At 42.5% G+C, this 11604-nt stretch overlaps 1 protein-coding gene across 1 annotated transcript in view; it reads right to left on the minus strand.

The window, feature by feature from the left end:
• The window catches only part of GOLGB1 (golgin B1), a 41947-nt gene extending 36119 nt beyond the window's left edge, over positions 1-5828 (minus strand). The window contains 6 exon segments of the mRNA XM_009698089.1: positions 4-69; positions 504-626; positions 1601-1753; positions 4035-4187; positions 4952-5104; positions 5739-5828. Of these exon segments, the coding sequence (XP_009696391.1) occupies positions 4-69; positions 504-626; positions 1601-1753; positions 4035-4187; positions 4952-5104; positions 5739-5828 (738 nt within the window).
• Between the last annotated feature and the right edge of the window lie 5776 nt (positions 5829-11604).

An 11604-nucleotide genomic window follows, 5' to 3' on the forward strand; every position in this document is an offset into this window, starting at 1 on the left:
TACCACCTGAGTTCGTCCTAGCAGAGCTGCTTCCTGCTCCTCTAGTTTTCTCTGAAGTGTACGAAGGTTCTGTGAGAGAGACAGTGCTATACCAGTATCTAGGAGGCTAACAAAAAAAGTCTAGATTTCCTGGTTTCATTACCTAGTTTTCATAACAGAGTTAAGTTAATAGTCTGAATAACTTCATTTTTGCTGACATTTATTCTGGAACCCTGGTGCAGTAGGAATAGCTCACCTTTGTTTCACAAATAGGGAACTGGAGCACAATAATTTAATACTTCTTTTTAACTCTTCTTTCTTTTCAACTGATAGCAAATCAGCAGATTGAAGCTAGGACTCTGGAAGTCCAAACTAGTATCCCAAAAAACCCCAAACAATCAAATCATATGTCTTCTCACCCCTTCCGAGTTACTTTGATGAGAACTCCTCTCTCAGGGTGTCTTCAGACTGGTAAATTTTTTTTCCTTTCTCCTCCCATAATAAGATTATGATATCAAATATACCTGCTGCATCTCTACTTCCAGATCTGACTGGGCCATTATCTTGAGCAATTCAGCTTGGTGCTGGTGAACCTGCTCTTCCAGGAGAGCTTCCTTCTCCTGAATCACTTCCTGCAGGGAGCTCAGCTGAAAACATAACCCACAAAATAAAAAAAAAAACAAACAAGAAGCTTATGAGCTTGACAGACACGCAGTCTTGCTTTCAGCATGCACCAGCATATTATGTGTGTGATGAGGTCTTCAGCTTTATAATCCTGTATGTCATCTTGGTCTAATGGTATCTTTATCCTACTAATACATATATAGTACCTGATAGTATTTCAGATCCCAGAAAGTAAAAACCCTGGGACTTTGCATGTCCATGTGCCAGCAGCTGGGGAGACTTGGATCCAGGGGCCAGTTACCAGGCACAGTGAGTGTCTAAGCACAGCTGTTGGTGAGATCCAATGTACATCTGTCTGTATTCTTACTATTCTTTCATCTGAGCTGCCAGAGGGGAACAGGGTGAGGTCGTTCGCACTGTTTGTGTTTATGAGAGTGCTGGGTGCTTCTATCTGTGTTATCTATGTGGCTGGCCATCTATATACGTATACAGGAGTTGTACATGCGCACCTGCTGGGAACACATTCTCACCCATACTACTGGCTGGACTGGGGTGCATGGAGCTTTGGCAACCTTGCCTCTTGTCAGACTGCAGGATTTAGCCATATTCCCTAGCAGCAGCATGTCCTCAGGAACAACTGTCTCTCTTAAATTTTCCAGTGACAAGATGCATGGGAATGGTTCAAAGCTCCATCAGGGGAGGTTCAGACTTGACATTAGGAAACGTATCTTTACCAAGAGGATGGTCACACACTGGAACAGGATTCCTAGAGAGATGGTCGATGCTCCAAGCCTCTCAGTGTTTAAGAGGCATTTGGACAATTCCCTTAATAATTTGCTTTAACTTTTGGTCAGCCCTGAAACAGTCAGGCAGTTGGACTAGATGATCATTGTAGGTCCCTTCCAGATGAACTATTCTATTCTATCATGCTAGTGTAAGTGGTGGGGTGGGAAACCACAGGCACACACAGACTGATAAATAGAAAAGTTTTCTGTACCTGTGTTGCATACTTGATTTCAGCATCTTTCAGATTCACTTTGGCTAGTGCCAGCTGTTTCTTCAGATCCTGAACCATCTCCTCTTGCTCCCTGAGCTGCTCTTTTAGTGCTTTGGCTTCCTCTCTATGCCCTTCATTTGTATTTTGGTTATGCTGACACTGCAAGAGGAAAGAAGTGGGAAGAAAAGAAACAGAAGAAAGTAATCTGATCAGCATTACTGGTCAACTGAAAAATTAGAACGCTACTGCACTCTTGACTCCTAACGAGATGCTTATTTCTAAGATTCTTTAAACTATGTTAAATAACTATTTCCCCTATTTCTGTGTAGATATGTGTGGTGGACAGATGAGCGGGCATTTGTCTTAAACACTTCTTGGTGCATAAGTGCGACCCTGACCATCCGGGATGCACCAAGCCTGCACTTAACTAGATCACGCCTACCCTTGCATGGCATCTTGCCCACCACGTACACCTACTTAACACACAGTCAGATATTAGGTCCAGTACATCAACACTGTCACTGAGAAGCAGGAAAAACATCCTTCTATTGTTATTATCTCAGCACTCCCAACTACTTCAAGCACTTAGTGCTGGGAATTTTTGAGTGAATATACACAAAATGTATCTCTTTTCTTTTCCTTGTTGCAGGTATTGGATCAAAGATCACCAATAACATGTGGAGTCTAGAGAGTACTTTTGTCCTTTAAACCCATTCTGAAAAATTTACGAAGGCTCTTAGAAGGACTTACAGTCAGTGTAATAAGAATAAGCAAGAAGCTACTTTTCTGACATCTAAACTTTTTAAATGGCTAAACACAAATTAAGAGGAGCTTCAATTGTTGTGTATACAAATATCCACTACTTAATAGAAAGATATAAGATGATATTTTGGTTCTCCTGAAAATGAGGCATTTTCTTAAAAGCCCATCAAGCAATAGTACCAATTAGATATTCAAAATACAGCCTTCCCATGGGGCCCCATCATGGAGTTGGGAAAAAAAAAAAGCAAGCCCTTTACTATATTTATCCCTCATGATTTCCAAAAGAAACGTCTAATGTTCAATATCTCAGCACAACATGCAACCCTAACCTAAATTTGTCATCTTCAGATGACAGGTTATCTGTCTAGGAAATACCACCATTACTCAAGACAGCATCTACTTGTAGAAATAATTATAATTATAAATAAATAAAGGAATCTGTAGCTTCTCAGCAGGTCTAACCTTACAAGAAAGTATCTAGAAAGTACTTTCTGGGTCACATACATAATATTCCAGGTAACTGCCCTAACATCATTTCTCTTGAACGGTGATCTAAGCCAAAGCCACTGCCCTCACTTCTGCAGCCAGGGGATTTTTTTCAGGGCCTTGCAGTATATAGTGCCAGGATACCACAAGTGCTTGATCTTGCACTTGTTAAATCTTGCTTTATTTTTATGTTATGTCGATCCTCAAGATCGCCCAGTTCTTCCTGTATGACAACAAAATGCTGCTTTGCATTGAGAAAGATTCTCAAAATCGTAAAGTGAATTACAGTAGCACGTTTCTATGATTTTATGATGCCATCAATCAAAAACAATAAGCACAAATCATGGAACCAATCTTTACTCCATCAGTAGTCACCTCTCACCTGACAACCCTCACACTTACCCTTTAATATTTCCTATAATAGTTTAATTTTTTTCCAACGTTTCAAATAACCCTTATCTTCTCTGGTTTAATGAACATCATCTGATGTTCTGCAATCTGTTTGGACTTCTATCACACTTCCCTTACCTAATATTACTAACTTTTTAAAGAAAACTATGTGATCAGCAGAACAATTTTAAGTTTTCAAAAATTACCAGCTCTGACGGGGGTTTCCAGCCAGTAGTCAACAGCTTCTTTAATGTCTTAGTACAGGACACTTCCATGTTTTACCTAGCTTTACACAATTAGGGTTTGTTAACCATAAAACTTTGTGGCAGCACAGAAAGCTACATGGCTAGAAAATATAGAGAGTTATGGTTTTTTACATTTAAGTTACTGCCTTTCAATTTCAATGACCTCCTTACCTTCTTGTTCTTGTATTTCAGCCAACCTTCGCTCTCCTTTGCTGTACTCACATGACAGATAACATTTTGAAACTTAAAGCTCAGATAGACATGTGATTTCTGCAGGAAAGAACTTAGCTACAACAGATTACTGAAGGTATGCAAAGTGAAACTGGTCCATACCCCTGAGGAGATCAAGTTGTACACTCCAAGGATATCTGCAGTACAAGAAAGCTGGACAGACCAGCTTCCTACAGCATAGACATCCTTGCTGGAACTATGAATATCCTGCTAACTCTTAAGAGAGATAAGACCTGCTAGCTCATTGGGACCTAAAATGTAGGGTGGCACCAGATTATCAATAGAGGCTAACATCTTTTCAGTAGCCCTGTTCTTCCAACCTTGGGATACACTTGCTCTTCTGATAAGGTCTGTGGAGGCAACGGTGATCCTTTCTTTGACAGCTCCTCAATACGTTTGTTCAGAGAGGCCAGTTTGGCTTTGGCCTGAAGTTTAAGCTTCATCAGCTTAGCATCTGCAGCCTCTCGCTCTTCCTGTAAAAGAAGGATACAAACTGACTGCATTTAAAATCCCAGTGCCATTACCCTGAAAGCACCACTTGGAAAAGTTACAGAATTTGCCAGTCTGCCATTCTTTGTCCAAACCTGCCTCCTCAGTAACAGTGCTAATTAAAACACATCCAGGAAACAAATTTCCTCTGTAACACTATATACAGCAAAATAATTAGCTTCTGCTCTAGTACTTTCTCTTCGAGGGACAGATCACTCAAGGGACTTCTCCTAGCAGTTAGTACAAACTCAGTTTGACTTCCTCTACTAGAGGCAATCCCTCAACACTATCTCAAGTAACTGCACTTTCTCTCATGTCATGCCTCAGAGTAGGCAATACATATCTTTGAGTACATGCCATAAACCACTGGACTGCTGGGTCATTGCAGCACAGCCTACTCTGTCTCAAACACTCTGAAGTGGGGAAAGAAAAACCTCACACAAAAAATACTAGTATTTATTAGAGCCACCAGGAAACTGAATGGGCCTTGAGGAGCTCCGAGACACAATGCTACGTAACTTGGGTGTAACTTAGCTAGTCTAGAAGGAATTATGCCTAAGCAAAACAGAAACTATCCCACATCTCTTGGGTTAGGGTCCATTCTTTGGATTCCAATAATTCTCTGGAATTGATGCATTTAGTAGTGCAGGTGTCTCATATGTTCAAAACAAACCAGAGACTGGCTTGCACAGAAAGCTGAAGCAGCATTTTACTCTTGCTCCCAGATCCCCGGTGAAAGAAATTATACCTTCAGTATGGTTTCTTTTTGCTGGAGCAGGGCATCCTTTTCTCGGATCAAATCCTTCAGGTGAACAACTAGTTTTTCTGTTTGGGCTAGGCGCTCCAATAGCTCCTCAGGTGCCTCCTCCATGCTTTCTGCTCCTGGCTCTAAAGCTTGTACCTGAAACAGTGAAACGAGTTCTCTGGATGAAAAAAGTCTAAATAGACTGCAGTATAGCATCCAAATGATATCTTCCGCTCCGCTCCTAAATGCTGCACTCTGTTCCTCGCAAGCATTTCATGTAGCCTATAGAACTATACAGAATTAGGTGAAACCAGTGGGAACGTTCAGGATACCCATGAGCCGACACACAAAAAAAGAGCACTTTTGCTGAACACAACATGAGGAAATCTGAAATGAGTGGCACTGGAGAGACTCCACCACTCACTCTACCTACTGTCTCAACTACCAAAGGGCAAAATACAGATCAAGCCTTCCGCTGTCTTCCAATCATGCAGAGCTCTCCTTTCTGCTACACAGAATTATTAGTACTCTCAAAAGTCTTTCTTCACCCTAATTCTAGTTCATTTTCTAGGATCACCTTGAGATGTGGAAACTAAGGAAATATGGTCTGTCCCACAAAAGTGCTGACTTAAGAAGTCAGGAATATAAGAGAAGCACAGTGGAATGACAGTTCAGTCTAGTGCCTAGCAATGAAGAGGCAGGAAACAGTTCTCACTGCAGTCAAATGATTCACACTCCCCAAACTAACTCTCAATAAGTTCAGAAAGTCTTTAGATAACACTTTACTTACAGCAATAGAGGATTCAGTAACTGCATTTCCATCATCACCTGACAGTTCTTGTAAAACAGTACTTGCTAAACCTGACAAACGGCTCAGCATCTTAAGCCTAAAACAAAACAAAGAATCAGAATACAGTTACAGAGTCAAAACTGCTAAGAATAATAAGCATCCCTTCATGCTGATCTCTAAAGTTATAGAGGTGACCAGGCTTACAGGGAATACATCTCCTCTGCCAAGAGAGAAAAGCCAAAGTAAAACCTCAAGAATAAAGAAATGATCATGTTAACAAAAGCAGTCAGATTCTCTGAAAATAAAAGCAGAGGATGTGCTAGTAAGACATATGAAGATACCTTCACCACTCTACATGTATGATTGAGAAATACATTTTTATACCAAATTTCAAGTCATCCTCATAGTTCATTCTCGACCTTTCTTAATAACGAAATTACAGAACCATGATCTGTTCAGTTTACTCAAAAGAAGAGTAAGTGATTCTTAAATGAAGTCACTCCTTTACAGGCCAAACTTGGCCTGTAAATACATAAAAAAAGCTTTCTGTTAGTAAGTAGTGGGAATGGTGAACTCATCCCTGATGTTTGCCAGCTATATGCAACTATGTCACATTATGGAGATGATGAGACCTCTGCATGTCACATATGTGACAAAGACGGGACCTTGAGACAGAAGAACAGTCTGGAGAGGGCATATATTCCCTGGCTGCTGCTTAGCATGCTTTCTTTCCTTTTCTTGAAATTCAGGGGCCAAACTGATCCAGCAAGTGGAGATGAAGAATGAGAAAAATGCAGCAGTACCAGCCAGCAATACATAATTTGCCATTTTGGGGAGAGTGGCCAACTAAGTTCTCCATTATTAACCCAGACAATGGGATGCAATCCACCTCAATAAGTTCACCAAATTCTAAAGAGCAGTTGATAAGTCAAAGTATAGAGCTGCCATCCAGAGGGATCTCAACAGGCTAGAGAAACAGATGGATAGAAACAACATGAAGTTCAGAAAAGGCAAATACAGAGCCCTACAGCTGGGATGGAAGAAATGTATGTAGTAGTACAGGCTGGGGACCAACTGGATGGATGTAAAATTTTGTTGCAGAAGACAACCTAGGGATGCTGGTGGATAGCTCAACATAAGTCAGCAGTGTGATCACAGCAGAGGTTGTCAACTATATACTGAGATGTATTAATAAGACTGCAGCCAGCAGGTTGAGGGAAGCAATTATTCCCTTCTATTCAGCACTTGCAAGACGGTGGTATTTGAAGTACAGTGTCCACTTTCAAGCTCCCTGATACACAAAAATGACAGGGACAAACTGAAGGAAGTACAGCAGAAAGTCCCCAGGATGACTAGGGGTTGGATTACAAGACATATGAAGAGCCTAAGAATGCTGGGTTTGTTCAGCCTTGAGAACAGCCGGTAAGGAAGGGAATATAATTGCTTTCTTCCCTATAATCGCCTATTAGGTAGCTAAAGAAAGAGCCAGGCACTTCTTACAAGGTGCACAACAGATGGACATGAGGCAGTGGACACAAGTTGCAGCATAAAAAATTTCAATCTGAAAAAAAAAATAAATACTGGAATAGGCTCATGGCAACCTGATCTAACTTTGAAGTTATCCATGCTAAAAGCAGAGGGTTTGACCAAATGAACTCCTAAGGTCCCTTAAGACCTAAATCATTCTAGTATTCTATGAAGAAAAGTCACATGTGACACTTGACATATCTCTTAACAGAAAAGCTATAGATCTGTCCCGACTCTAAGTCCATACCTGTAAATGGCAAAACAATTTGTACAAATGTAAAAGAAGTTCCAATAGCTCAAACTGAAACTAGGCAAACTCACATTAGCCATAAGAACAAGTTTACATTACAATAATTATCTCCCTCAAATGGAATCTCTTAATATGACAAGATGTCTCTGTTTAGCTAGAGGTAGGCTTCTAAAGCTGGTTACAATGATGCATTCATTCCTGACCTCCTTTATCTTAGCAAGCAAATCTTTGCTCTTAGATTGCCACTTAAAGTGTGGAAATATTGACAACGGATAGAACAGTAGTGTGTTATTTTTCTATAGCAGTCACACCTTCTAACCACTTGATTTTGCAGAAGTAGAAAATATCACAACGCGCATTAGAGTACCAATAGCAGAAAAGGGCATGTGAACACCAACCTCTTTTATGCACCAAGTAGCTCATCGGTCTGCTTATTCAGTACTGAAGAGGTTTCCAAGGCAGAGTAGTCATACACAGGTCCTTCATGCCATTCTTTTTTATCTCTTGGGTACTGACAGGTTGCATGAATCAAGACTCTTGATGGAGAGAGGGGGCGGGGGGGGGGAAGGAAAGAAAATCAATTTATCCAACAGTAAAGAAATAAGCCCGTTCTTCATCATACACAGTACACTTTGGGATTATTACAGTCATTCATTTGCAATACGCATAAAAAATGAAAAGTCTTCCCTATTCAGGAAATTGGATTTCTCCTGTTCTTGCAGATACATGACCTGGTTTCTTATGCTGTACACCATGAGCTTAGTCTCCTCAGCCTACAGAATAAAATGCTCGAGAAGCAGTTAGTGAAGCAAAAAGACATGAGGCAAGAAGCCAGGCCTCAGACAGTCTCTTGCAAAGAGTTCTAGAGGATGAAACTACTCAAGAAGCATACTGCCAGAAAGCCAAGATTGTCCACACTGTATCAATACAGTAGCCAGTGAAAAAAGTACTAGTACTTTGCTTACTTCTCAGCCAGCCTCGTGTGAGACTGATGCACAGAATTCCAGAATAATATTGTTTTACACTTCCTACTAGAGAAATTTCTTCTGTCAACATCAACTGTTCACCAAGCTGGTAATACAAAAGACTCATTTAAAGACCTGGAATTACTGGTTCATTATAAGAATAATAAAGTATTTAATAGTTTTGTAAAACACCACCCCCACAATGCCCCAGTGAGGAACAGGACCTGCTGTTTTGGCAGTGGTAAAAGCACATTTTAGAAAACAGTCATCCAAATTCTAAAATGCCTCTTTCTGACTGTCACCAATATTTGAAGAAGGTGGATATGATCTACCCATTGAGCACTAGGCCACAGCATCTTAAAGTCGCAAATGCACAATATGTGGCGGCAATGTGACATGAGGTAATATAAGATACATGATTTAGGACTGATAGAACTAATAGATCAATTAGTAGAAGTGGTATTAGAAATATGGAAAAAAGTAGAATCTAGGTATCTGCAGACATCCATTGTAAGCAGAAATAGATATGGGGCTCAGCACATATCTGCACGTTACAGGCACTACAATTTCAAGAATGTGTACATGGACTATGTTGAGAAAAGATTCCCTGGCCTTTGTCCAGGCTGGCTACATTAACCTGACACTGAACTTAAGCTAACATGCCTTGCTGGGCTTGGCTTACAGCTGGCCTCCTCAAAATGCAAACAGAGGAACAGAGGCCTGTCTGCACCTACTTGCACAGGCATGGACTTTAATAACCTGAGCTCAAGTCTTATAGATTCATGTCTTTTGAACTTACTTCTAAATGATACTCTCAGGTGAGCTGAATATGGCAAGGGATGTGAAGGGGAATGAAAAGTGATTCTACACTTACATAAACAGCAAAAGGAAGCCCAAGGAAAACATGGGCCCACTGCTAAACGTGGCAGGGGCCCTGATCACAGAAAAGGCTGAGTTACTCACTGTCTTCTTTCCCTCAGTTTTCAGTGGCAAGACCAGGCTTCAGGAATCCCAGTCCATCAACAGCTGAGGGAAAGTCTGGAGCAAAGACGACTTACCTTATGTGGAAGAGGACCAGACTAGGGAGCACAAACTAGTAATACACAAGTCCACGGGGCCTGACAGGATGCCCCCAGTAGTACAGAGGCAACTGGCTGCTATCACTGCAGACTGCATCCTCAGCAACTCTGCAGCTGACACAAAACTGGAAGGAGTGGCTGATACCCCACAAATGGGTCTGCTTCTATCCAGAGGGACCTGGACAGGCTGGGGAAATGAGCCAACAGGAACCTCGTGGCAAACTCTTGCACCTGGGAAAGTATAACCCCATGCACCAGTACATGCTGGAGGCAGACCAGCTGGAAAGCACCTCTGCAGAGAATGACCTGGGGATCATGGTGGACAACAAGCTGACCATAAGTGATCAACGCACCCTCATGGCAAAGGCCAAGAGCATCCTAGACTGCATTAGGAGCGTTGCCAGGAAGAAGGTGATCCTTCTTCTGTACTCACTCAGCACTGGCGAGGCCACACCTGGAGTACCATTCCCAGTTCTGAGCTCCACTTCGAGTGAATTCAGTGAAGGATCTTATCACAGAATGGATGAGGTTAGAAGAAACCTCTGGTGGTCATCTGGTCCAACCTTCCTGCTCAAACAGGGCCATCTGGGGCCAGCTGCCCAGAACCATGTCCAGACAGCTTTTGAATACCTCCAAGGACCGAAGCTCCACAACCTGCCTGGGCAACCTGTGCCAGAGCTCAGTAACCCTCACAGTAAAAAAGCATTTCCTGATGTTCAGAGGGAACCTCCTGTGTTTCAGTTTGTGCTCATTGCCTCTCATTCTGTCACTGGACCCCACTGTAAAGAGCCTGGCTCAGTCATCTTTGAACCCTCCCTGAGAATAAACCCAGGAACAAGCATAACATAGCTTTACTGTCCCAAAGCCAACAGTCCGCACACGAGGTGGTAGCTGTCTTATGTGTTAGCCTCAAGGACTTGTGGCAGGAATACCCTGGTGCTTGCACTTTGTATTTACTTCTGAGCTTACAGCAGGAAAGCATTATACAGTACTGGCCAAATTCCTCATAAACAGAAGTAGGCAAACACAAAAGGACAGAGGTTATTCTGCGTTCCACTGCCTCACCCATATAAAGTAAACAGCACAGCTCTTGGAGACAAGACCACTGCTGTTCCAGGGTCATACTGACTTTGGTATGGATTTACAGTTTCATAACAGCAGAACACAAAAGACCTGCACTGTTTTCATGATGTAAGCCAGTATAGTTTGTGTTCTGGCTGTAGTTGAAAATAATGTTTCGCTCAGCGTTCCTATGACTAATGAACTTTTGCTCATGAGATTTTACTTTGAGCACTGGGACAACCAGTGGTGTTCTAGAAGAGGCTCATTTACTCTGAAATATACTTTCCTTACTGACTCAAACAGCCTAAGTCCATTACTAGTCATAGGATAGTCTGCATATGAGTAATAACCAGCACATAAATCCATACATTTCTATCTCTAGGTATCAGACATAGGGAAGAAAGACTTGACAGCGTTTTTCCCAAATTTATTCTATTCTAAGTTTATTATACGTAAATTAAGTTTAATTCTTTGCATTTCCCTTCTTTTGAAGGCAAACAGGCACTGAAGGCATTACTGCAGTACACAAGCCCCTGGACCAAACCTCTCACCCTGCACAGAGGGGCTCTGAAATGGATAAGGAACGAAGGAGAGCAACAGATCTTGACCACCGCTGTCACTCGCAATCCCAGGCCGCAGGAGCTAGTAACAGCCTTCCACAAGGGAAGGAGCAACCGCTGCAGCCAAGGGAACGCCCGGCTGCCCCGCCAGTCCTGCAGACTTACCGACGACAGCTTAGTCGACCGCAATGCCTCCGGCGGGCCTCCCAGAGCAGAAACCTTCCCAGGACGGGCTCCGCTGCCGATTACATCTGGGCACCGCGGTCAGACCGCCGGCGAAAGGCAGCACGGCCGCTGCGTAGGCACCGGCCTGGTGGGGCCGGGCCGGGCCGGACCATGAGGTACAGGAGAGAGGGAACCGCGGCCCGCCCAGCTTCCCCACCGCTCAGGACCCCAAGAAACTGCGAACCCGCCTCGGTTTCC

This window comes from Cariama cristata, unplaced genomic scaffold (genome assembly GCF_000690535.1).
Source record: "Cariama cristata isolate BGI_N322 unplaced genomic scaffold, ASM69053v1 scaffold3424, whole genome shotgun sequence".
NCBI classification, from domain to species: Eukaryota; Metazoa; Chordata; class Aves; order Cariamiformes; family Cariamidae; genus Cariama; species Cariama cristata.